The sequence below is a fragment of the Carassius gibelio genome, chromosome B9 (assembly GCF_023724105.1).
Source record: "Carassius gibelio isolate Cgi1373 ecotype wild population from Czech Republic chromosome B9, carGib1.2-hapl.c, whole genome shotgun sequence".
Taxonomy (NCBI): domain Eukaryota; kingdom Metazoa; phylum Chordata; class Actinopteri; order Cypriniformes; family Cyprinidae; genus Carassius; species Carassius gibelio.
In genome coordinates this window covers 24,330,225-24,356,953 of record NC_068404.1, presented here as the reverse complement: position 1 = coordinate 24,356,953, position 26,729 = coordinate 24,330,225, and the positions used below count along the sequence as shown (strand labels likewise).

Genomic DNA, 26,729 nt, shown 5'->3' with positions numbered 1-26,729 from the left:
TTTAATAATAGCTTTCTTTCTTACAAATACACAACTTTTCACCTTACAAGAGGTTAACTGATGGACTGGAGGTAAGTGGATAGCTTGTGGATTACTGAGATGTTTTTATCAGCTGTTAGGACTATCATTCTGACGGCACCCATTCACTTCAGAGGTTCCACTGGTGAGTGATGTAATGCTAAATTTCTCCAAATCTCTTCTAGTGAAGAAACAAACTCATCTACATCTTTGATGAACTTGTTTCTTGATATTGTGCTGGACCTGCTAGTTAGAATGGGATAAATTGAGCTCTTATTGCTCAATGCTCCCATCAGGTTTTCCTCAGCTTGATAATATATTCTTTTCGTGGGTGCTCTTTGAGAGTTGTGAATGTTTCTACTGCCTCTAGGTCTTTGAATGAACAGTTTTCACAAAAGTGAAAATCATAAACTGAATTCATACAACCCAAGCCATGAGACGCGCTGGGTAAACAGATGTTCAATAAACCAGGTAGCATTTTATTGTCATGTACTGCAGATATCATGTGAAAAATGTTTCCTGAATTTAATTAAAATGTCTGCTAAATGTTGGTCTGTTCCTCCCAAAGTTTCACCTCCTACTGCGTCACTTTATCACATCCCATGTTCGTTTAGAAAGAAGAGAAGCGCTGCGGTTGCCCACAGAGTAGGTAGAGGTAGACTTCTAAATAAGCATTGCTATTCAGTTCAGATAGCAGCTGCATCCCCTCTGGTCCAATTGGCCACTATTCAATTTATAAAACACAAGGTTGCAGGGGTTACAAAAATTGTCAGATCTCCCGCTTCTCAAACACAGTCTTGTCAGATGTAAATGACAGACCAGCATTAGATGTCTGCCTCCCAGCGCTATGCATCCAGCAGCACCCCTTTCAGACACTGTGATGTTTAATGGAGTGTAGAACATCTCAACAGGTCAGTAAAAAAAAAAAAAAAAAAAAAACAACACTGTGAACTAAATCTTGGACTGTGTCTACTCTCACATAGAGAAATATAGATATGGTTTATTGACTAAATGACAAGTTGTCTGCTTATTTTTGTGGATATTATGGTCTGCTAGTGGATGCTTACACTGTTAAAAAAAGTCCTGTAAAAAATTGGTAAATGACTTGCAGCTACGGCTGCCAAATTAAACTGTAAAATGAAAGTAAAATATCATAATTAATACAAGGAAAAATATGTAAAATGTATAATGTGTGTATATATATATATATATATATATATATATATATATATATGTATAATTAAAATGTCTGTAAAATTATTGTTTTTGCTATTTATTTAAATAAAGTTATTTTACTTTAATTTAACGGTTTTTGTTTGTCAGCCATAGCTGGAAGTTGTTGTTTTTTGTTTGTTTGTTTGTTTTGTTTTTTGTTGTTTTTTTACAGTGTATATTGGCTGTAACCGCAACGTTTTTTTTTACGTGCATTTCATGGAATGAGAGGGGGCATGAGCCAAAAAAGTTTATTTGTGTAGCACATTAAATTAGTTTAGGCTTAATGTTTATAATATATGTTGTTAATAATGAATGACATAATTTATGGTTGTTTTATATTTATAATTTCATTTCTGTTCTGTTTTGAATACTGTTAAATTTAAGGATGTATTTTGGAGTAAAGAGAATTAAAATGCATGTTTATAGTAAATAGAACGTTTGTCTTATTTACTGGTATTTTACAGTATTTCTGAATGAAAACATTAAATTTGATTAATACACTGATGTGACCTACACAGTCTTATTCTAATTTGTAACTTTTTTTTTTAATTTTGGTGAATAGGGGGCTTTGGAGTAAAAAATAAATAAATAAATAAAAATTGCTTACATTTCATTTTGTGTGTGTTTGTGTGAAAAGTTTATACACATTAGTGAAACGTTACTTTTGAATGTTCTCTGAATCTTCTGAAACAAGTAGTAATATTTGTAAAAATGTTAAGATAAATGATTTGGGGGAAAACGTTCCATGAACAATGTGTAAGGTTTTTGTAATAATCTTTGAGAACGTTAAAGACCACATAACTCAACCAACATTCTATTAGCGTTACTGTAAAGAACTTTAAGAACATTGCCAGAATATTTGCCAAAGTTCTGAAAACGTTAACTAGCTGGGAGATTCACATGAATTTGTACAATCTCATTTAGTACAATCTGGTTGCGCCCTATGGTTATGTTCAGCAGTGGACTTTACTTTTCTTCTAAACATTTTAAGTGTTCGTACAAAACATATCTTACGAATTCATACGAAACTGCAAACCTCATAAAATAGTTGTTTTCTCACAAGATTGGTTTAGATGTGACTCAGTGTGTGTGTTTATTTATTTATTTATTTTTTCTCAGCAATGCAATTTTGACCTGGTGTTATTTATAGTCAAGTGAATATGATAAATAATATTATATATAATTAAATCTAATAAAAGCATAGTCTCAACTAACTGCTGAACAGCAAACGCCAGCAAAAATAGTGAAAAATGCTTCAATGCACTTTGAAATGTACTTAGTAGCAAGTACAGATTCTTTCACAGACACGTCTTAGAAAACATATTGGAGAAAGTACTTTTGTGAGCAAAAATCAAAGACTATGATGGATCCGGCTCTCTCAATCCAGAGGCGAGGTGTACTTTTCATGAAACACCAAGAGCATGTCGATCAGTTTCTCTGTTGGCTCTGGGAACCCCAGAGAACAGTTCACTGGGATGAAAACCAACAATCACATTGTGTATCATACCATTTATTTACTTTGAGAGCTCATCTCTCCCAAAGGCTCGCCGTGGCTCTGTTCCAAAACTTACCAAGCTGCCTTGCAATCTACTCGCTACATAGACAGCAGCCATTTGAGGGAACATCCTGACTTAAATGAATCCTTGGAGAGCTTTGGAGAGGAGAGTTAACACACAGGGAGCTCGGCTAAAATTGATTTCAACAGAGTCTGACAAGTTAACGATGCAACACTTATTAAACAGAAGAACACACCACATAAGTAAAATAGCTGAATGTTTTTTTAAACCACTTTCAGATGATTCATACATATCAATTTAAAAAAATTGACACTTAAAACTGGTCTTGTCATCATTTACAAACGGTTTATGGTAGGCAGCGACTTCCATAATATTTTTTACATGCTATGGAAGTCTTATATATATATGCTTATATATTCTTATTTTGTGCTCAACAGCAGAAAGAAGCTCACACTGGTTAGAAACAACTTGTGAGTAAATGACAGAAGTATTATTTGGGGTGAACTATCCCCTTTTATCTAACAGCACTATCCAGTCCACAATCAAACATTTTTTACTTTGAATGATTTTTTTCCCACTCTGTGGTTCTTAACATTAGGCATCTTAGAAGGCTGGATGATTACTGTTGAAACAGTCTTTGTGTCTAACACACAATGGTTATAGCACACAAGCTTTTACAGACTCTTCATGACATTCTTTAGCTTTTTTCCTTTTACCACGGTATCCTCTTGTTGTTCTTCCTGTCTCCTGTTGTGAAACCAGTGCGAGTCGTCTTTGATTTCACATTCAAACATATAAAACTCTGAGCTGTGATAACCTGCACTCGAAACAATATTGTGTCTCATAACATCATGCAGGACCGTGATAATGGCTTGAACTCATGTCAGCTAAAACCTATTAGTCACACTTAATGGAACAGAAAGGAGATAAAAACAGGCTAATCATTTATTCATATCCTCCCTGGACAATGTGAAAATATCAAACCTCTTTTTTTTTTCTTTTTTTTTTGTGATATTGAATTTGGAAATGATCTAACATGTGTTTGCAGTGCTATGAAAACATTTCTGCAAACATCCTGTGGATATTTGTTCTGGGTCACATGCTGTGACTTCAACTATTGTGTGGTGTACTGTAAACTGTGAAGTCACTGGTGGATTGGCATAGAATATAGGATCTGTTAAGACTGTGTCATCACAATGCTGCATTTATTTGGTCAAAAACACAGTGAAAACTGTAAAAATAATTGTGAAATATTTAAATTAACTGTTTCCCAATTTAATATATTTTAATATGTAATTAATTCCTGTGATGGCAAAACTTAATTTCCAGCAGCCATTACTCCAGTCTTCAGTGTCATACTGTATGATTCTGCTGTTCTTCAGAAAAATCCTTCAGGTCCCACAAATTCGTTGGTTTGCAGCATTTTTGTGTATTTGAACCCTTTCCAATAATGACTGTAAGATTTTGAGATCTATCTTTTCACATTGAGGACAACGGAGGGACTCATATGCAACTATTACAGAAGGTTCAAATGCTCACAGATGTTCCAGAAGGAAAAACGTTACGTTAAGAGCCTTTACCTTTGAACAGAATAGAGATGTGTTTTCTTATTTTGCCTAAATATCTTCTTTCTTTCCATTTAGTACTGTCCTTTATAGGCTACAAAAGATAGTTACATGTTTCTAAGAAGACAAAATAAGTTAAAATTACCCTGCTCTACAAATACAAAAGTTTTCACACCCCTGTCTAGTCTTAGGCCACTAGTATTTTCACCAACAAAAAATGTTTTTAAGTCAATTATTTTCATCTTTTGCTCTAGTGTGTCAATAAGAAATATCGGGTTACATTATTTTTGCTATTAATTGTAAAAATCCAGCGAGATTTTTGTTTGCACAAATGGTCTTGTGCCCCAGCCAGTGCTCCACACAGAGATCTGATCTCATCATCATCATCATCCAGCAAAAGATAAATATTTCTATAAAATAATGTGTGGAAATGTAAACTGATATTTCCTATTGACACAGCAAAAGATAGAAATAACTGACTTAAAACCATTTTTTTTGTTGGTGAAAATATAGTGGCCTAAGACTTGCACAGTACTGTACTGTATGTCAGGCTCAGAGATCCGCTCTTTATGCAGGAACATTAAAGGATTTATTATGCTGTTTGTTTATCCTGTAGTTCATGTTCAGCAACTCTGAAGGATATAAAGGATGTCTCAAGTCTTCACAGCAGCAGCAGCAGCAGCACGTTAATAGTAAAATGAAAATCAAAGTGAGGCTGTCTGTTCAGGGTCAGGGTCAGTAACAGGACACCCATTTCTTGTCTATTTCAGGTGATTTGGATCTTGTCTTGATGTTTGGAGATGTTTGAAATAAAAATGTCTAATTGAAAGCTTAAGATTTAAAGGAAAAATGATGTGTACACTTCTGTGTATTTACCAGAGAAAACATTTCATTACCTTTTACCATCACACCACTTAACATTTAAAGTTGTAACAGAAACATAAAAAAACCAAAAACAAACTGAACCAACATGAATACAAAGATGAGATTTCTAAGAGCTTAATTAAACTAGATTTAGCTCTGTAGAGCCATATCAGGTATTCTGAACATTTGAGTACTGTCATTTTAATATTTAATTGGTTTAATAAATCGTGTGCTCTAATTTTGAATGTACTGTGTGGAGTAGAGTCAATGAATTGTTTTAGGTACCAGTAGATGGCAGTGCTGTCTTTTGAATCTGAGATGCAATTAATTTATATGGACAGAAGGGAAAAACACTTCTCCTAACTGTAGTTTTAACTCACCTTATATAATGAAAATGATAAATAGAACATTCAAAAGAGCAGCATTTCTTTGCAATGTTATTTTGTAACATTAAAGTCCTTTACTGTCACTTTTTATCAATTTAATGCATCCTTGCTAAATAAAAAAATAATAAAATAAAAATCTTACTGACCCCAAACGTATGAACAATTGTTTATATTTAATACTTACAATAATATAATTATTTTTGTCTTTACAATAAATCTTAAATTAAGCATATTTGCATGATATATATTTTTTTCAAAGATGCAAAATGTTGTTAAATAAAACTGTTATCTGGAAACATGGTTTTAGTTTATTTAAATGGAAGCAAGATCACCTAACCGATGTAAACAGTTTAAATAAAATGGTTTAATTGATATTTATTTATTGATATTTGATTGATACTTACATATTTACATATCTGTTACATGCTGTGCATTTTTTCTTTAATAAGATTTTTTTCTTTAATAAGATCATTTTTTTATTATAAAATTATTGAAGTAAGTTCCACAAGAAAATACCATTTCAGTCTTTCTCCTTCCAAATGTCATGCCTAATTCAATCTGTAATTTGACATTTCTTTGTACTTATTTAAAATTTACTAGCTATTTCTGAGTGAAAAAAAACAGCAAGTTTTTCAGCATATTACCCTTTACCTCTTTGTTATGTCATACTGTAAATCATTTTAAGCTTCATAATTGTTTTACTGTAAACATTCAAGAAAAAAAGGTGACAACTAGCCTCTACTACTACACCCTCCCACACACTATTGTGAAAAGCTCTGCTCCTGAAAGAGAAGGAGATGTCTTGAGTAGCCTAATATTTCATGTCCCTTGACATTCATGCTTTTGCAGACTAACTGTTTTGAGAGAGTCAGAGGTGGAAAGAACAGCAACAGCAGGGAGGCAGTTCATGTCACTTCACAACGGATGTGTCGTTTCAGTTAAAGAAAATGTCACATAAGCTCTTAAACAAACACAGGGAAAATAAACCCCCTTCGGGATGGAATAATGTTTAAACTAAATCACTGTCTTAACCTTTACTAAAAAGGGCTGGATGGGTTACGAATGCTTCACATGAAGTTATTAAAAGCTCATGAAGATCTTTTCTTTGTCATCATACTGTAGATAAATACAACTTATGTAGTGCATCAAAAACATGGTTTAAAAGCAAGTGTAGATATTTTTTTAAACCGCAAGATGTTCATGACTCATGCAGTACATGACAAGGCAGAATTTATCAGAATGATGCTTCTAAGAAAGCATGCAGCCAGAGCCAGAGACTACAGGTGATGTAAATAAACGTGGATTTGTACAGTGGACCAAATGCAATCCTTGACATGATAACTGTAAAGAATTATATAGAGCCTAATAAATATGGACATTGTGTCATGGTCTGTAATTAAACTATGATCTCTTATAATCCCTTATGGACATAAAGCATCCAATCTGTTTTGTTCAAGGGAATATTTCATGAGCCTCAATGATGAGAGAGAATGTTAAGCAGGTTATTGATGCTTATGGGTTTAAGCTTTAGATGCATTTTTGAATTCGCAACAGATAACAATACATTCATGTTGTAGTTGTACTTCAAAAAAGAAACATGATTATTTAAATCATTAAACCCCATTCATCATAATCTGAGGGTTCAATGTGAATAAAGTTAATGATTAACTTTTTTGTCCCCTATAAGAAACAAGTTTTTAATGATAAAATATTATATTATTAAATACATTATATATTGTGTCTTTTTAATGATCTATTTTTATAAAGGTGTAGAAATGTTAAATTAAATTGGTTAAATTAGTCAATAAATACATACATAAATTTTCTATAAGAACCTATTCTTACTTTATTGTATCATGCCAAACATTTTAGACAGCATATTTTAAACTCTCCCATAATAAATGGATGCAATTTAAACAAATAAATAAATTTTATTTGGCATATGTTATTTTGTAGTGATAATGTGAAGATCAGAATTGTTTTTCATTAAAATATTTGTCTTTCATGATCTGATTGTAGTTGTGTTAGGCATCAAATAATTGTATTATTATTATTATTATTTTATATATATTTTTGCTGTGATTGACAACAACAAGACAACACCTTAAAATAAAAGGCAAAGCTATGATTAGATCTTTATTGTAAGGTATGTGATAAATGAATTAAGACAGATGAAGTTACAGTGCCACTTATTGAAGAATATGACATTTACACCTGGGACACGAGAAAAAAAAATCTTAACATTAATAATTCATTTTCACTTATTTTGCCTCGGCGTAGACATTAGCCTCAATACATTAATATAATGTAAAGTAATATCAAGACATCTGTTTCCTGTCGCAGAGTTGTTGTTGTTTTTTTCCCTTAGTGATAATCATCCAGCATATGTTCAGTAATGCAGATCTACTGCTGAGGTGAAAGCGCGTTGAGCTCCTCCACGGAGCCTCGCGGGCACCCGTAGCATCACTTCCGGAAGACGGCGGGAAAGATGGCGGCCGAGTCAAACGAGTCCGAAATGGCATTGAATATGAGTTCTACATCCAGAGAAGAGGTAGGAAAATCATTATTCTACCTGCGGTAAAACACGAATATGTATGTTTTCCACGGCGGTGTAGTTTAAAGCGGGTCGATTTTGTGTTAAGTTGTGTTTACGGGGGTGGGCCTGCACACATGGAGCAGATGGCGCTGCTTTAGTGTGCGCGTGAGATCAGTTGTGTGTAATATTGATATAAGCACTGACAAAAAACTATAATAAACCCTTTTTTTTCTTTCATACAAGTGTTTTATGGGTCCCTTGATTCTCTAAAGTGAAAATCTGTTTCCTAGACAAGTTATCAAAGGGACAAGACTAAAAAAAAAATAAGACAACAACGTGATCGAATCACAAAATCAAATCAATGTCAACGTTAAACGTTTTCTGACTTTTTAAGAAAATGTTAGGCATCATATAACGTGGTTATTTATTAAGTAGGCCTATTTTTTTCATATTATATGTGGAAACCCCTTTGAAAACATTCAGATTACAAGCATAAACCACAATAGAAGGTGTAGTTCAGTAGTTGAAATCATTGTTCTCTCCTTGTGGCCAATTATTGTTTACATATTGATTACAAATCATATCGCACTTTGAGAAGAACCATTTATACCTTTCTGTTTTCCTGAGAAATTCTCCAAGCAGTGTTTCATTTACGTACTTGAGGGTTCATGTCATTTCAAAGCCTTATGACCTTAAAGCTCACTGTTTTCCTGTGAATAATAACAGACAAACTGAATTTTCAGAGTCTGATGAACAAACTACCGAATGCCCTTAATGAGGCTACGTTTATTTTATCATTATTACAATAAAAGCAGTAATATTGTGAAAAAAATTACAATTTAAAATAAAATGCTTCTTTTAGAATGAATTTTAAAATGCAATTTATCCTTATGATGGCAGGGCTGAATTTTCAATGTCACCTGATCTTTTAGAAATCATTCATGGATCCAGAAACATTTCTCATCATCATTAATATTGTAGTTGTGCTGCATAGTATGTTTGTGGAAAGCACGAAAAAAAAAAAAAACATTTATTTGAAATAAATCTTTTGTAAGGTTTTAAATATCTTGCTGTCCGTTTTGATCAATTTATTTTTAATTATTTGTTAATGTTTCCACATTATTTATTAATGTGTCCTTCCTTAATGAAGAGAATTACAAATATCTTAAAAAAATGAAATGGATGTAAACCTAGACTGTAAACCATGATTGTTTATTATACTAAAATGACTCGAAACCGTAAATGAAATGTAATTTAACAAATTTGATGAAACCTCAAAACCCTTAAGAACATGTTTGTCTCTCTTGACTTGTTTGGGACATGCTCATTTCTGTTTTGTCACATTATTTTTGTTAAATTTGACGTTACAGGTAATCCCAGCTAATATGGTGTAAACCAAAGGTGTCCAGTCCCATTTCTGGAGTAGGACCCAAATGAGATCTGTTTTATTTGTTCACTAAACTTGTCATTATTATTACCCCACACCCATTTTCTTTCTTTTTAGGATCCATTTTAATGGTTTAAATGTAAAAAAAAAAAAAAAAAAACGTTTATTTAACGGAGTTCATAAAACCTCAAAAGTTTAATAATGTATTGCCATTATTAATAGAGCCCTATGAAATGTTTTATTTTTTCCAACAAATGGCCTCGTTCTATCAGAGTTTAGCTCCAGCCCCAGTTAAACACACCTAAACCAGCTAATCAAGGTCTTCCGGGCCAAGACATACTTTCATGCAGGTGTGCTGGAAGAACTGAGCACCCCTGGTATTACCCAGGATCCAGCTGTTCATTATTAGCTGTATTTTTCTTTTTTAAATGAATGCTGCTCTGTTACTCTCTTTGTTGACATTGAAAGAAACTCCATTCTTTTCGGTTTAGGCTATGTAAAGTGCTGATATGGCTCTCGCTTCCCTCTTTTACTTGTTCTCCTTTTTTGTCGTCGACCAGGCACTGTGTTTCTGAATGATTTCTTCCCCAAGTGCTCAGCGTTCTCAGTGTGTGTATGACTCTGAAATCCCAGCCTATCTGCTGAATGGCAGATCCGTGTTTGAAAGACCAGTTTCCCATAAGCTTGCAGAAATCACTTGAGTCACCCACAGCGTACGGCCAGGGGTCAGGCTCAATGGGGACAGATAGGATGTTGAGAGCGAGAATGTTTCTTATACAGAGGAAAGCAAGCTCATGGCTATTCTTTGAGTGTCCCGCATCCGTCTGCGGCCAATGCTGAAACAGCACGGAGAGTTTTGCATTACCGACACCCCAGAAAACACGCATCTGCTTCCTGCCCGTCCTGCTGAAACAGCAAATTGAGTTTTGATTGAAAGTGTGGCAGTGGCAGGTGTATGTGGCATATTCAGTGAAATTGAATTTGGAGAGTGATGTTTTACTGCAGCTCCAGATGTTAGTTCACTGATAGCTCCTCTGCTGTCTGATGGTTTCACACTGCTGCTTGTAATTGAAGTTTACTTCCCTACTCCAGTATACTGCATTACTGTCTGTAGTGTTTTGCATCTTCAGCATCTCTGATAACAGCCATTTTCAGGCTTCGTCATATTCCCACACAAATGAGCTTTTTTTTTTTTTTTTTTTTTTTTTTTATGACTGCAATGCGACCAACTATCAAAAATGCAGTAAAAACTGCAGGTATGATTCAGCAAAAAAAAAGAAAATGGACATTTTGTTGTTCCAATTCTGAATAAATTTCTTCTGTTCAAAAGAAGATATTTTGAAGAATATGGGTAACCAACACAGTTTCTGGTTCGCGTTGACATTCCATAGTGGTTTTTTATTTATTTTTTGTTCATAGGCATACTATGGAAATCAGTGGGGACCAGAAACTTCTAACTCCTCTAATATTTAAAGTCTATTTTGTTAATTCTTTGGGTTAACTGTCACCTTTAAGTCATAAGGCCTTTCTCCTCATCGCCTCTCAATATTATGGTTAAAAAATGTACTTACAATTTTAAAAACTTTTAATTAAGGCAACATGTCACATTTTTATTTGAGTTTAAGGTCTTCATCTACTGTTTTATTTAATTTGATTTCAGCTTTATCAGTAGAATAATTGTTTGTGCAATAATTGTAAATTTTCTTCTTAAATAGAAATGGAAATCCATTCCAAAATGTTTTTCCAGTAGCTCAAACCTCATTCAAAGGTGGTCTTTAGAGACCCTCGAATCAAAATCCTGTCACAGGAGACATTTGACATGCATGTTCAGTGCTTCCCACACATAGACTTCACTTGGGCGGGCTGTGGTGGATATTTCACAAAGACAGGGCTCGACAGTGCAGGGCTTCAGTCACAAATAAAAATAGATGTGCGGATAAAGCAAAATCCCTAATTTTTTTTATTAATTTTTATTCTATGTCTTTAAATCTCTTAAAAACATGAAATGGTAAAACAAACGTCTTAATGATAATTTTAAGTTGTCTTATATTTTGATGATGAAAAAACATAAATTGTGATACAGCAAATCGATTATGAAAAATGATTTTATTAAAAAAAGAGCGCTGCATGTTGCAGTGTCACAAGACGGAGCTGTTGCGCGTTTAACAGGCTCAACACTCATACACTTAGACCTACTGTACTTGTGCTTTGTTGCACTACTGTGCTCTTACTCTGTGTCCTCTCTCTGCCTTCCAGCCTCCCAGCCCAGGAGAAATGCAGCAGCGGGAGAGAAAGGCCAGCACAAGTTCATCTGAGGATGGAGACAGTGATGGTGAGGACAGCAGGAGGGTTGTTGGTAAGTTTGTCCTTTTGATTTTTTTTTTTTTATTATTTCTTTTTTTTTATTTTATTGCATTTTAACTGTAGTCACATAAAATTGTGAATAATCTTAAATCACATTTTGCTATTGATTGTTACAGGGAAAGTTCACCCCAAAATGTACTTTATTTTATAATTTGGAACACAAAAGATATTTAAAAAAATTATATCTTTAATAACAAAATCTTTTTTGTGTGTGTGTGTATATATATATATATATATATATATATATATGTATATATATATATATATATATATATATATATGTATATGTTACTTTTTTTTTTACATTTTTGTTTTGGTAATTTTAGTATTAAAACTTATTTTGTAATTTAATTTGTTTTTATTGTCCTATTCCATTATTAATACAATTACCCATTAATTAAATATCCCATTTAATAATTAAAAGAATAATTGTTTCCACACAAAAAAAGTAAGGAATGATAGAGAGTGAGTAAATTATGAAAATGTTATTTTTTTTAGGTGAACTGTTCCTTTAAATAGTAATGCCACTGGCCTTATATCCTCTGAAAATAATTCTGCTCCGGTAGAACAAACTGTACATACAATGGGCAGAAAACGGTTGCCTCAGCACTAAACTGGCACATGAGCCTGCTTGTTTCCTCACAGCTGAGACCTACTTCCAACCTATCCTCAGTCAGCACAAGGACGAACAGAGTGACAGAGCAATGCTTCACTGTAGATGCACCTGTTGTGGGCGAACACACAGTTTGTGTAGCTAGCACGTTTCAATTGACATGAGAAATTACCTCAAATACAAAAGGTTTTTTTCTAACAACTATGAGGAATAAAATCTTTGGTCAAACTGTAAAATTAGGACTCATTGTGTTTCTTTTTTTAGTTATTGCCATTTTCAGCAACTGCAGTTGAATCTGATTTGAAATGCCTTTAATATGAAAGGTTTTCAGTCATTAGTTTTTCAGATTTAGTCTCAAAGGAAATAGTTGTATTTTTCCATGTGTAGTGTGAATAAATCAAATGTAATCTTGAGGGTCTTAGATGCAACTCTTCCATTAATAGTACTGCTAGTATGTCCCTCAGGTGGCTCCTAAATCTTGTACGCCAATGTCAAGTCAGTCATCAGTGTTTTTCCATAGAGGTCTGTATCTCAAGGCTCATCTGCATCCGGCCTCAGTATAGTGATGCGGAGACGTATAACCTTGCATCTCATGCCTGTTTATCTGATCTATTGCTCCCTGGTCTCTAGAGCTCGTCACCAGCAGTCTCACTTCAGTAGCTCTCATAGTCTGTGTTATCATCCATAAAATGCTTTCAATCATCCCTTCTGCTGAGCTGCTGCAAATCCAAAATCAGACCCAGTGAGAACAGCACAAGGATACTTGAACACACTTGGGTGATTTTATTTTATTTTTTTCATATTTTTATGATTTGCCCTACAAAACCCAGGGGCATATCTCACCTGTTGTTGAGTGTGCAATTAGAATATGTATTTCAGTACAGCGCATTTAACATTTGGCACGAAATTGAGGCACAGCTCGACCCTGGTCTGTTCTTTTGTTCAGCATTATATTGGAAAACAGAAGAATATTTGGCATTGAAGGACTCCTCTGAGGTTATGATACCATTTCATGTCTCTGTAGAGTGTGTGTAGTGGGACTATGTCATGTCTGATTTATTTTCTTTTTTTAAGTTGTTTTGTATTTTCAGTAGAAAAAGCAGTTTTTCGGGGAGACCACAGAGTTACAGCATCTCGCATTTCAACCTTATGTTGTGATATGTCAAAAATCATGGTTGTAAAGGCATTTGTTACAAATTCAAATAAATGCTTTTCTTTTGAGCTTTCTATTCATTAAAGAATCTTTACAAATATTTCCAACCAAAAAGAAAGCAGCACAATGGTTTTTGACATTAAAACGTTTAAGCATCAAATCAAAATATTAGATTTCTGAAGGATCATGTGACACTGAAGACATGAGTAATAATGCTGCAAATTCAAGTTCAATTTTTTTTTAATAATATTTCACAATATTGCTGTTTATGCTGTATAATTGGTCAAATAAATGCATTCTTGGTGAACATAAGAGGCTGCTTTCAAATGCACTAAAAATTTTACTGACCATAAAGTTTTGAATTGTTTTAGTTTAATTTTATTTTGTTTCACTAATGTATTTGTTTCTGGTATTCTAATTTAAATGTTTTGTTTCCAACCATATTTATACACAGCTGTAGCATTATAATGTAACAATAATAATAACAATAATTATTATTATTATATTTTGTTTTTGAAATATTTTTATTTATTTTTTTCAAGGAAAATTCCACTTATGTGGCACCATGAAGAAAACAAAAACTCTAGACTCTTTGAAGTATTTAACATTTTTATAAGAGGAATTTAGGTTTTTACTCTTTGATTTGATTCAAATGCATATCACTTACCTTCATTTTTAGATTTTTACTTGCATACCATCTCAAGACACCTGCCAGCTGGTTTAAGTTGCTTGCCAAAGCCAATTTTTCTGTCTCGTTTGGTGTGTGGCAATTGTTAATTTTAAGCCCTGGCTGTGTTCATTCCTCAAAGTCTTTCTGAAATGTCAGGATCACTGTTGAAGCTTGACATTAAGAGTGAAGCTGTCACAGAGATTGAGCTCCATATCTGGAAATGAGACCAGCTGTCTTGGAGCCACTTCACATCACGACTGCAGCCATTATATATTTCAAGATCATTTAACAAGAATCATCCTTTCATGCATTTTTAAAGCGCTGCGCTGTTGTGTGCGTGTTGCGATAAGTCATTCTTGTAAATGCCTTCGAAGAAAGAGTGCAAACTGCATTGATAAAGGCTTCAGTGTTTTTGTTCTCTTTATTTGGTGGCTGTGTTTGAAGTGACAAAAGGATCCACAGGAAAACAGCAGGTGTTGAGTCGCAGGCCCAGTCGCAAGCTTAGCAGAATGATCTGCTCTTTATGATTATTTCATGGGCTTTTATGCTCCCTGGCATCGATTCAGCGCTCAGTTATTGAGCTTTGGCTTCTGTTGTTGTGAAATGTCACTTCAGGTTTGCAAGAATCCTACATTAAATCATTCTCCCAGAAGCGATTTATTTTAAATAGAATTTTGAAATGCATATCAGGATTTGACTCCAAGCCGGGGTGGTATGATGGCTTGTGCACAGTGTAACTAAAACTGAATACTTGAAATACTCCATAAAATAATAATTGGTTGACTGCTGTTACTGAGAGTCCAGTGTTTGTATTCAAGAATTGTGTTCTTCTCTGTATCATGCTTTTAAGAGGATGTAGTCTCGTTTTCTGCAAACATCATCTTTGTTTGTTCATCACTATGTTTTTGAATGATTGCAGCTGTCTTAAAACCAAGTCTTAATTAAGACTTAATGCTTTTTCTTTTTTTTTTTTCAGATGGCCAACGTAACCCTGCTGCAGGTAGACCTGAGGGTTCAGCTCAACCTGAGGATGCTGGCTCCAAAGATGGGAGTCCACGGGCGGGCAGCCCTGGGGTGAGAGCATCGTCCAGGCCCGGGCACAATCAAGAGTCCAGCGGCTCAGACAGTGACAGCAGTGAAGACGACAGTGATGACGGTGTTATGCACAGGATGAAGAGCAGTGTCACGCATATCAAGGTGAGTTACAGTCATACATAGTGGAGGGTGATATGACCAAAGATTTATATCATAGTATTTTTCAAAATTATACCGGTTTCGTGGTATATGACGGTATTTTTTCTTTTTCATGCATGACCGGGTGTAAACAACATTTTCTACTGATTGAGAGAGAAAATAGACTACTGCAGTAGATTGACTTGTAGAATGCCTATTTTATACTGTCATGATGAGGGAATATTGTAGAAAAATTCCATCCTAAATAGTGACGAAACATAATACATGTTAACTTGGAGTCACTCATTTATAATTGCAACATCGTCTGATAGAATCGACATGCATGTTGAGCCGCTATGTGGTGGTTTTGGCGATATTATTATTTTTGTCTCATACAGCACACTGCCTGCGTCTGAGTAAAAAAAACAAAAAAAAACACGACAAACAAAAAGTGCGTAATATTAACAGATGACCTATGCTCATATTTATAATTCCAAACAGTCAGTAACAGGACTCATTTATTGATGAGTCTGCTGAGGTACGGACAGCTGAAAGTGATGCTGCTCACTGCACAGAACAGAACTGAATCAAAGCTACAGTTTATCCAAAAAAGTCGCTAGGTTTGTCAGTGTATGTATTCTATGGAAAATGAGCTGCTAAAAGCATCTGAGGGTTGCTAAATCCAGCGCTGAAGTCATGCTCGTGTTTGTGTCACGTCTCGGTGGATATTTGTGGCGGTCAGTGTATATTGTGGATGAGTTCTTCTGTGTCGTCACGTTCTCCTGCTTCTACAGCTTCAGTTTCAGAACTTTCACCAATAGTAACACATATAGCCGTGTCCTCGCAACAGTGAAAAGAGACCCCTCTCAGACGCGTTCCGAACATTATTTAAACGGCACTAGTATTGGGGTATTTTAAAAATGGATATCATGAGAAAAATAAACGCTGGTGTTCGTTATGAACCGGTATGCCGCCCAGCACTAATCAAACAGCATTTTTATTATGTCAAAGGGTGGATGGTTCCGTTTGTAGATTCCAGATGTGCTGGTTATTTTTTTTTGGCTATTATACATTATAATACATATTACACATTAAGAGTAATTAACAGTCATTTCAAGTAATGTGTACGAAACATAGCTGCATCTCAACTGAATTACGTTATTTACTTGTTTATAGGGAATTAACAAGTACTAAATCAGTTTGTTTAATAAATAATAATTTATTGACCATTAAATAAAAATTCCTAGTTTTTATAAGCCTTAAACACTGCCATCCATTAAAATATAAGTGTGTGAATCAGATATGCCATTGCAGTTTACTATTAATGTTGCACTGTTGCCATGTATAAAGAAATCACTATTAAAGTCATATAACCTATAAGTAGTTGACACAAATCCAGAGCTTGACTTATTGGTGCAACTACTATGCTTGGCTAATGTGATTGTGTTTGTTTTAGCGTGCCTCTGAAGATGAGAGCAAAAACCGACAAAGAAGCTCCTCATCTGATAGGTAAGTCTGTTATTAATCTCAATAAAAACAATTTTAAAAAGCCACTTCAAATTCAGACCTTTATTTAAACTGGTTCCATTTGTCTCCATTTTAGGGATGAAAAGAAGTCACAGTCAAGATCCCGCTCCAGATCCCGCTCTAGATCTCGTTCTCCTCAAGAACGTTATGGAAGAGGTCGTAGGTGAGGGAATGTGTTTATGTTCTAGACAAATATGCTGTTGCCGTTTTCGTCCTGATGTAATAAATTGCACCTTTCAGTTCTAATGTTTTCTTTGTTCTTCGTTGTCCTCGCATCAGGTCCAGGGAGCGCGAGCGAGATCGAGGCCGCTATGATGACCGGGATCGTTATGAAAGGCGCTCCAGCAGAGAGAGGGATTGGGAACACAGGAGGAGGGGAAGGTCAGCATCCCCAGCCAAAAATGATAAATCTCCCACTGAGGAGCCTCCAGTAAAGAAGAGGAAGGAAGCGCTGGACCCCATCCTTACCCGCACTGGTGGGGCCTACATCCCACCGGCCAAACTGAGAATGATGCAGGCTCAGATCACTGACAAGAGCAGGTTGGTTTCACTACATTTTGTATCTATATATTTTTTATAGGGTTAATCATGGTGTACTGTTGTTGTTTGATATAAAGTTTATTTACCTTAGGCTATATATTTATGATATTACACTTTGAAAATCCATCAATGGGTTTTGAGCTTTCAAGAAAAAAAGGGAATTAATAAGAAGTTGGGCAACATACTGAATATTGACAATATTTCTGTGATTAAATCTAAGTGTAGAATTTATCATAATAAAATATTTTTTGTAAAATTAATATACACTATTGTTCAAAGGTTTTGATGCCAGTAAGATTGTTATAAAACATAATTTTACAATAAAAAATTTTTACAATAAGACATTACAATAATAAATAATCTATTTCCATATACTTTCTCATAATACAACAGTTGTGCTGTATTTTTGTGGAATCCATGATAATCCATGTTTTATTTTAAATAGAAATGTGTGACTTTTGTAGCACTGCTCTTCTTGAGTAAAATTCAAAAGAACAACAAAATAATGTACACTACTGTTTTGTTGTTCTTTTGATGCCTACATATTTATGGAAAAATCTGACATTATATCAGACTTTATCCAACTTTATTTCTTCTAATCTAATTGTCTTCAAATTACTATTGTTTAATGATCAGCCATTTAAGCCATAAATAATATAAATGTAAAAATACAAAAATGGTGAAAACTGCCAAAAGACCTAAACATTGAGAAATATAATTTTTAGTTTTATTGCCCAGTTCTAATAACGAGTGATCATCAGATAAGAAAGATGATCTTTGTTGATCCATCTCGAATCGGATTGATTTTGAAGTATTCTCAGATATTGTGATAAGAATAGATTGGGATTTATTGATGGTGGGAAACGCATCCACGTTAATTTAATGAAGGGGTCGATAAAATTTCCTCATGTGGCAGAATGGAGGTCACCAGCCAGGAAATATAGAGGTGTCCCTTAGGGTTGTGGGATACCTGTAGCAGAAGGAGTGGAGCTCTGGTCTGTGCTTGAGGCCAGACACTGGAAGATAGGTGATCGAGACAGTGCATCAGAGATCAGTCTCAAGAGCTTAGTTGTTGGGGAAAAATAGCAGTTCTCTAAGGAGCTGAGCACGACTTCAAAACTCCTTATCATCAGCATTTTCCAGGCTGTTTCATGCTGAAGTACAGACTGAGAAGCAGACGGCATTGAAGGTTTTTTCCTGCTATTACAGTTGTGCCAAATATGACCTTTAAAATGGTCTATTACTGGGCACTAACGACAAATGTTTCAAGATCACTGTGGTGTTAACAGGCTGAAAGTGTCTGCTTTAACAGATTTGTGTAGATGGTTTTTCATCCATTCTTTTCTTTTTCATTCCACAGTTTGGAGTATCAGAGGATGAGCTGGGAAGCCCTGAAGAAGTCCATCAATGGTCTGATCAACAAAGTAAACGTTTCCAACATCGCCAACATTATTCAAGAGCTGCTGCAGGAGAATATAGTGAGGGGCAGGTAAAGACCACAGCTCTTGTGTTTGACTCCGAAACAGAAATAGCTTTGTTGCCAGGTATGTTTACCAGGAATTTGTTTTGGTGACAGACTACTGACTCTATGGACATGTTCTAAGCTCAGGGCTGTTGAAAGGGAATGGCGTAAATCAAAACATCTTACTGACATCTAATGTACTCTCTGTCACTGCCTAAAGGACATAGTATCATAATACTATTAATTGCTCTATTCTTTTTCAATTCTATGTTTTATATTTATTTTTATATAAGAAAAAACCTTGTTAAGCTAACTGAGACTTGTTATAGCTCTTGCTTTTCATTGCTCTTTTGTTGTTTTTTGATTGCTTCCATTGTCATTGTCCATGCTTTGGATAAGGCATCATTTGCAAAATGACAATCGACAAACCGACACATTTTTTCAAGAATCTTTAATGAACAGAAAAACCCCCAGCATTTTTTTAAATTGAAATTTTTGTGACATTTTAAATGTTTATTGTCAGTTTTAATGCATTTAAGGGATTCTTGCTGAAAAAAAAATTAAAACAACTTTTCCCAAAAAAAATTGTAACTGACCCCAGATGTATGGTAGTGTATACACCAAGTTCCATTGAAATCAGTTGTGAAGTTGAGTCTTCAAATGATATTTGCATGATGCAGGTTGTTACCCATGTAAATGTAAACCAGTCACTTATGAGGTTTCATTTCAGTTAGGATGCTTCCTGTGTAGACAGGAAACCGTAAGTTTGACTAACTGTTTTTGGTCCTCGTGTGTCTCTCTCCAGGGGTCTTCTGGCCAGGTCGACACTTCAGGCTCAGGCTGCCTCTCCCATCTTCACCCATGTGTACGCTGCAGTGGTAGCCATCATCAACTCCAAGTTCCCTCAGATCGGAGAACTTATTCTAAAGAGACTTATCCTCAATTTCCGGAAAGGTTACAGGAGGAATGATAAAGTAAGTCTTAAGGAAGCTGGGTACTAAAAGGAGCACCGATTTAAATAACATTCTAACATTTTTTTTTTTCTGTCTTTTCAGCAACAATGTCTCACAGCATCCAAGTTCGTGGGTCATCTCATCAACCAGAATGTGGTATGTCCTTCTTGTCCTTTTAAAAGATTTTTGTCTATAAACCACAGCTTAGTGTAGTGCTTAACTGCATTAACTGCATTTCTTTGTCTCAAGGCTCATGAAGTCCTGTGTCTAGAGATGTTAACTCTGCTGTTGGAAAGACCCACTGATGACAGTGTAGAAGTGGCCATCAGCTTTCTAAAAGACTGTGGTCTCAAACTGACAGAGGTCTCCCCTCGAGGCATCAACGGTACATTACTTTCTATTTTATTTTATTTACTTATTTTGTTATTGAATGGATGATTTTATCTTGTGTTATGTCTACATTGTCATATTTTTCAGCTATCTTTGAACGCCTGAGGAACATCTTGCATGAATCAGAGATAGATAAGCGTGTACAGTACATGATTGAGGTGATGTTTGCCATCAGGAAGGATGGGTTTAAGGACCACCCTATTATCCCAGATGGGCTTGACCTAGTGGAAGAAGAGGACCAGTTCACACACATGCTTCCTCTGGAGGACGATTACAACACAGAGGACATCTTAAGTATGATCAGCTGCACTTCTTTAAGCCATTTTAGAGTGTTAAACCTTTTACCTTTCTCCATATTAGAAATTGTCATGGGCAGATGACTGATTTTAGATTTCAGTAAAAATTGATTGGAGATCTCCGTGAGTACAGGTCTGATAATTTAATAAACTCATATTCTATGTGGTCTCTCTTGCCAAATATTACCTCCTTTTATTTAATATTTAAATAAAGCACTTATGTGAAAGTTCTATAATCTTTTTTAGTAACCGCTGATTTGAGATTCCAGTAAACTACTGACTTAGGATATCATTCAACAACAGATTTAATATTTCAGGAATTAGAATTTCAGTTACTACCATTTTGCTACCAAGTTGGGTCTGTAGGACTTTTTCATTATTTTGAAAAGTCTCTTGCACCAAGTCTGCATTAATAATAATAATAATACATCTTATTTGTAATGTGCCTTTCTCAAACTCCAATCCATTTTTTTTTGTCAGAAATGAAGTAAAAAAAAAAAAAAAAAATTATATTGTAAATAGTGCTTTGTATTTGAATGTATAAAATGAAATTTACTCCTGTGATGACAAAATGATTTCAGCAACTTCATTCTTCCATGAAGATGTCACATGATCAATCCTTCAAGACATATTTCTTTTCTTCTCATTAATATTTGAAAGTTATACTGTTAATATTTTTGTGGATACATTCTCTTTCGAACCAAAAGTATTTTCTTTCAAAGAAAATTCTATTGACCACAAGCTTTCAAATGGTCATGTAGGTTTAATTCATAAATGTATCAGTCATGATGAAACGCATGCTTCAAGTTTCTAATTTCCACTGTCTTGTTTAAAACGGTCCGGTTTTCATCATTGTTCCTGAAGGTGTTGAGCGAGTACGATTCAGTACCTCACTCACCTAACCTGCCAGACCTCAATTTCTCATGTTTAGCAGCTAATTACCTTGATACGATCATAATGGATGACTTCCTTCTCTCTAAAGCCACCCACGAGGGAACCCATGCTCTCAAACCAGAGGCTGCAGTCCTTGCTCTGCCTGTGTGTAATTGAGAGTTTTGCTCTCTCAGTTCTCATATTTAGCTTCTGTCTGTACTGGTGTTTGCGGATATGCATCTTTACTGAGGCTTCTGAGACAAAGTGTGCTAATTGAAAATCCATACAAGTGGCCCTTTGGGGAGCATGAATAGCCATTATCACATTAAGCTCTTTTTATGTATTATGGCTAATACACAGCAAATTCTTCTTTATGGGTAATTGCCTCTGATTACATCTCGTTGGCACTGACTTAATTGCTGCGTAACGTGTAATTGCAAACGAATGTCTGCTTTACATCAACAATATTCCTTTTGCAGATGTCTTCAAGTTGGATCCCAACTTCCTGGAGAACGAGGAGAAGTACAAAGCAATTAAACGGGGTGAGTTAATGACTCTTTTATATATTTTTTATTTTTTTTACGCATTCTACGTTCTCATTATTGCCTGTTAAAAGAGATGCCCTCTGATGCACTGTCTCTGCTAGCGCATTTGAATTTTAATTGTGTACTAATTGTACAACGGACTGGAGGCAACCATATGGTACAGGAAGCTGAAATGGTGGCCCTTGATTGCAACAATTGGAGATGCTTGTTCTCTGATGCGAAGATGATTACTTCATTTATGGCTTGAGAAGCAAAGCTAATGGAATCGTTCAGCAGTGGAAAAAGTGAGAGAACATAGTTGTGACCTAAGATGCCAACGGGAGAACTGGGCAAAGATGAGAGAGTGTTTGTGTGTTACGCTTGTCACTTTTTCCTAAAGTCAAATCCAAATGAATCCCAAGTAGGGTGAGATTTTAATTCATCGGTACAGTTCTTTAGGATAATGTAGCTCATCGTTCCCTCCACTTTTCCAGGCTCTCCACTACAAACATATATTGAAAGAAAAAATGGAAATAAAATGAGCCATAAACCAAATTACAATTAAAATAAAAACATGGTGATGACTATCATCATGAAGTCTGGTCCACTTCACAACTTTTTATGGCCTAGAACCATTCAGTTAGATTGGAAGGACAAGGATATCACTGTTATATATACTGTTTTTTATATATTAGGGGTGTAATGGTTCAAAAAATTCAAGGTCAGATACGACACATTTTCTATTGGCAGTGGGGTTATAATTGCTTAATTCGCAGTGTTGGAAATATTTCTGTTTTAAATTATGAAGGTGAGCCAATGTATATCACATAAGCAACATGCAAACTTTGCGCAAGAGTTATGCCACTCAACTGTAACTGTAATTTTTATTATTATTTATGATTAATAAAAGCTTTTTTTCATACCTCAGAAATTCTTGACGAAGGAAGCAGTGATTCTGGTGATGACGCTGGTGGCAGTGGAGATGACGAAGATGATGATGATGATGAAGGTGAAGAGGAGGCAGCTGGAGAAGGTATTTGAAATATTTATCAAGCGTCACATGCTCTACCATATACTTATAGAAAAATAGGCACAATTGTATTAATATTCAGTGTTATGATGTGGCTTGGTGGCGCTATACTTCATGTTCTTATTCGAGCACTTATGTGTTTGGGGACAATGCTTTGCATTAGTTTCCCTAGATAATCCTGCTCCTATGGTCTCTTGGGTCTTGAGCTGAGGAGAAACTGCATAAAACACTATGTCTGTCAGGAGACTACCTGTTCCAGACTGTAGCACATTGTGTTTCAGACATTAAAGGGATCATCACTTTTTTTCCCCTCTGAGGTGCAGTAACAATGTTTCTTGAACTTAAAACCATTTAAATCCAGAAACACACTCTGCAGAAGAATGCAAATGCTTGGCCAGTCCTACACAAGCATGTGGTCCTATTGAACATTTGCGTTGCTACGCTAGTAACAAACCTCAACAGGCTAATAGGTGATGGTTACTTTCTGATGTCTTTTTTATCTGCTGTATGTCTGTAGACATGCTCAGCACGATTGGCTTGAAATTGTTTCTCTGTCAGTCAGTTTTTATCTTCTTTTTTTTCACTTTAATTTAAAAGTTATTTTGTTGTGTTATACTTTTTGACAATAATATTGTCTATACAATATTTATTGACTTAACAATTTATTTTATCCAAATAAATTAAATTAGAAATTTTGGCAGCTAGATACATTTTTATATATATATTTTATTATTTCAGTCAACTTTTATTCGAAGTAAAAAAAAAAATTGTATGCCTTTGGTTTTATTTTTAGTTCATTTAACAATGACACTGAAATAAATAGTTATTTTTATATATACATTTGTTTTATTAAAGTATTGTAAAATTGTGTCTATTTCTGTAAAATGTTCCTTTATTCCAAAAGATCAAAGAAGTTGATTTGTTCATTATATGCCGGATGTCTCGTTGATTACAATGTGAAGGTTCAAGAGCTCCTTGTCATTGAGTGCAGACAGTGTAAGCTGTGTGTCTCTCTGCTATTCTTTCGTTCCGTTCCTGTGATCAGATGAGCTTAGCTATGTTAATTGCTTCATCAGAGAAGGCTGTGAGCCTGTGAATTAAAATAACTCCGCAAAGAACAAGTGCTATTGACCTCTGGAGGGAGACATATCATATGACAAACTTCAGCCAGTCTCTGTCTTTACTTTATTTTAGAACAAGAGAAAGTCACCATCTTCGACCAGACAGAGGTGAACTTGGTAGCGTTCCGTCGAACGATTTACCTCGCCATCCAGTCAAGGTGAGTGTGTGCATCATGTGATCTAATGGTTCCGTGTCGTCTTTCGTGCTTCCATCAGCAGAAAGGGAGCAGCTCTAAAAGCCACCAGAAATAGGCTGTGCAAAAGCTTCTTTTGGCTGGAATTGAAAGACAACCTACTTTTGAGATCCCATGTGTAGAGATGAGGCTGTTTTTTCTTGTTTTTGAACCCAAGCTCCTGAAGCCCCTGAGGGCCGCAGCATGCAGATTGAATTAATAACTTTTCAGATTAGTTGTTTTTAATTGAATTTCGCCGGCACGGTGCAGCAGAAGTACCATCACGGATCAGAAATCGCTGTGGTGAAGGACTCCAAAATGAGTTCTCCTTTAATATCAATGAAAAATGTTTAAACAACAATTCTGTGGCTGGAGAAAGGCAGCATAAGTCTATTTCCCTTGCCATCACAGAACCCTTTCTCAGTATGACTGTCCTCCTCATGCACATGGAGTTTTACAGCTTTTTAATGATATTTAATGCATATTGATATTTGGGCTGTTGGAGCATGTTTTCATGAGAGAATTTTTGTTTTTAATTGTCAACATTTAATGTTAGGTCGTTTAGGAATTTCTTTTGAATTTAAGGATAGTCAACATTCGAGTTATAGGGTCTGTAACTGAATTGTTTTTTCCATAATTTTTTTTTGTGCACTAGGTTGCTTTAAATGTTTTATTTTTTGTTTTTTTTAATAAATATGCCTGTTTTTTTTTCCAGTTTTGTTAAGTACATAAAGGGTTGAAGGGTTAGTTCCCCCCAAAAAGTAAATTCTGTCATTAATTACTCTCCTTCATGTTACACACCTGCAAGCCCTGTATTCATCTTCAGAACACAAGATATTTTTTATGAAATCTGAGAGCTTTCTGATCCTGTATTTTTTTTTTTTTTTTTACTAAAACATTGAATTAATTTACAGAAACATTGTTTAACAATTAACATGCGTCTTATGAACAATTTACATTGTACATTTTTAAGTATGATCCAAAACAATTGTTAAATCAGAGTACAGTCTATCACGTGGACTGTTTCAGCTGAACTGAACTTACAAACTTAACATGATTGCCATTTTTTCTACTGAGGTTTAAATCAGAGGTGCTACAACATCTGACTTCACACTTTCTCATAATGGTGAGACTTGAGAGCGGGGGAATGTTTGCTAAATTGCTTAATGAGGCTTAAGGAATCTTAATGATTAAATAAAAATGCTTTAAAATAATCATAAAGTAACAAAATTGTGTATCACCTTCAAAACTACTGTGAATCTAGCATGAATATTCATGCATTCCTAGCAGGCACCGAGTCACACTCTACTCTGTGTGTGTGTGTGTGTGTGTGTGTGTGTGGACTCAGAAGCTTCCTCACAGCTCCCTGTTCCACTTCTGTTGCCTGAAGCTTTAAAAAAAAGCCTCTATTGTGGAGAATGTTTGAAAGCACTAAATCTATGAGCGCCTCGGGGCTGCCGAGCACTCGCAACTTAAAGATGCAGCGGAGGATGATTCTGTATCTAGAACTTAGAGCAGTCAGGAGCAGGCTTTGGATGTGCTCTAGCTTCATTTAACCTCTTTTTGTTTAAGTGCATGAACTCTGTATATGATCACAGCTATATGAAACACGTCTAACATGACACACAGCTTCCAATGAGGCTTCTTTCAATACAATCATCTGCTGTGTGACAAGCTTTTAAATATTTCACTACCTAGGAGTCATCTGACTGACTTAATGTCTTTAAACTCTCCTGCTGGCAGCTTGATTCACCTTTTAAAACTAACCTGGTTTATCGCAGCGCTCCACTGCAGCTCAGCGAGGGGTCGGCTGGTGCTGCAGTCTCTCTGTTAACTGGCCTGAGTGCAAAGCTTAAAGAGAGAGGCACTACAAAGATTCTCACTCTGCCTTTCTACGAACTGCCTTTAAGGCCAGGATGAAACTGATTTTGCCAACAAATCCTCCACCCAGAGGCGAGGCTGGTGTATGGACAGGAAAAGTTTGACCCAGTAGGAAATTAGATTAGCCCCTGCTATTCTTCTGTTGAAATCAAGTGCATTGTGGGGTTTTCCTTCCTTTTTATATAGAGAAGAAAGAAAATGATGAGAAGAGAGGGGAAAACAGTGTCTGTAAGTTGGTAAATTTTGATGTTGCCACGTTATAATCTGGCTGACCAGTGAAACTGGCACTTTTGTTCACGTGCCTTATGCTGCTGAAATTGCAATAAAACACTACGTGGTGGTACTCAAGCACAAAATGGTCTTGCCGAGCACATTTGAATATCTAACAATGAAGAGGAATTAAGTAGACTGCCAAAAGGAAAATGTTATTTATTGCTGTGATGCAAAGCTGAATTTTCTGTATCATTACTCCAGTCTTCAGTGTCACACGGTCCTTCA

General features: G+C 35.3%; 1 protein-coding gene across 1 annotated transcript in view; it reads left to right on the top strand.

The window, feature by feature from the left end:
* Positions 1 to 7,959: 7,959 nt before the first annotated feature.
* cwc22 (CWC22 spliceosome associated protein homolog) overlaps positions 7,960 to 26,729 on the top strand; it is a 38,365-nt gene continuing 19,595 nt past the window's right edge. Inside the window, exons 1-14 of the mRNA XM_052565715.1 lie at positions 7,960 to 8,116; positions 11,745 to 11,844; positions 15,265 to 15,485; positions 16,918 to 16,970; positions 17,065 to 17,151; positions 17,268 to 17,528; positions 18,889 to 19,017; positions 19,796 to 19,964; positions 20,046 to 20,099; positions 20,193 to 20,328; positions 20,421 to 20,627; positions 21,982 to 22,044; positions 22,955 to 23,059; positions 24,251 to 24,335. Coding sequence (XP_052421675.1) covers positions 8,054 to 8,116; positions 11,745 to 11,844; positions 15,265 to 15,485; positions 16,918 to 16,970; positions 17,065 to 17,151; positions 17,268 to 17,528; positions 18,889 to 19,017; positions 19,796 to 19,964; positions 20,046 to 20,099; positions 20,193 to 20,328; positions 20,421 to 20,627; positions 21,982 to 22,044; positions 22,955 to 23,059; positions 24,251 to 24,335 — 1,733 coding nt within the window. The 5' untranslated portion in view covers positions 7,960 to 8,053. The remainder of the gene's footprint in view (positions 8,117 to 11,744; positions 11,845 to 15,264; positions 15,486 to 16,917; positions 16,971 to 17,064; positions 17,152 to 17,267; positions 17,529 to 18,888; positions 19,018 to 19,795; positions 19,965 to 20,045; positions 20,100 to 20,192; positions 20,329 to 20,420; positions 20,628 to 21,981; positions 22,045 to 22,954; positions 23,060 to 24,250; positions 24,336 to 26,729) is intronic.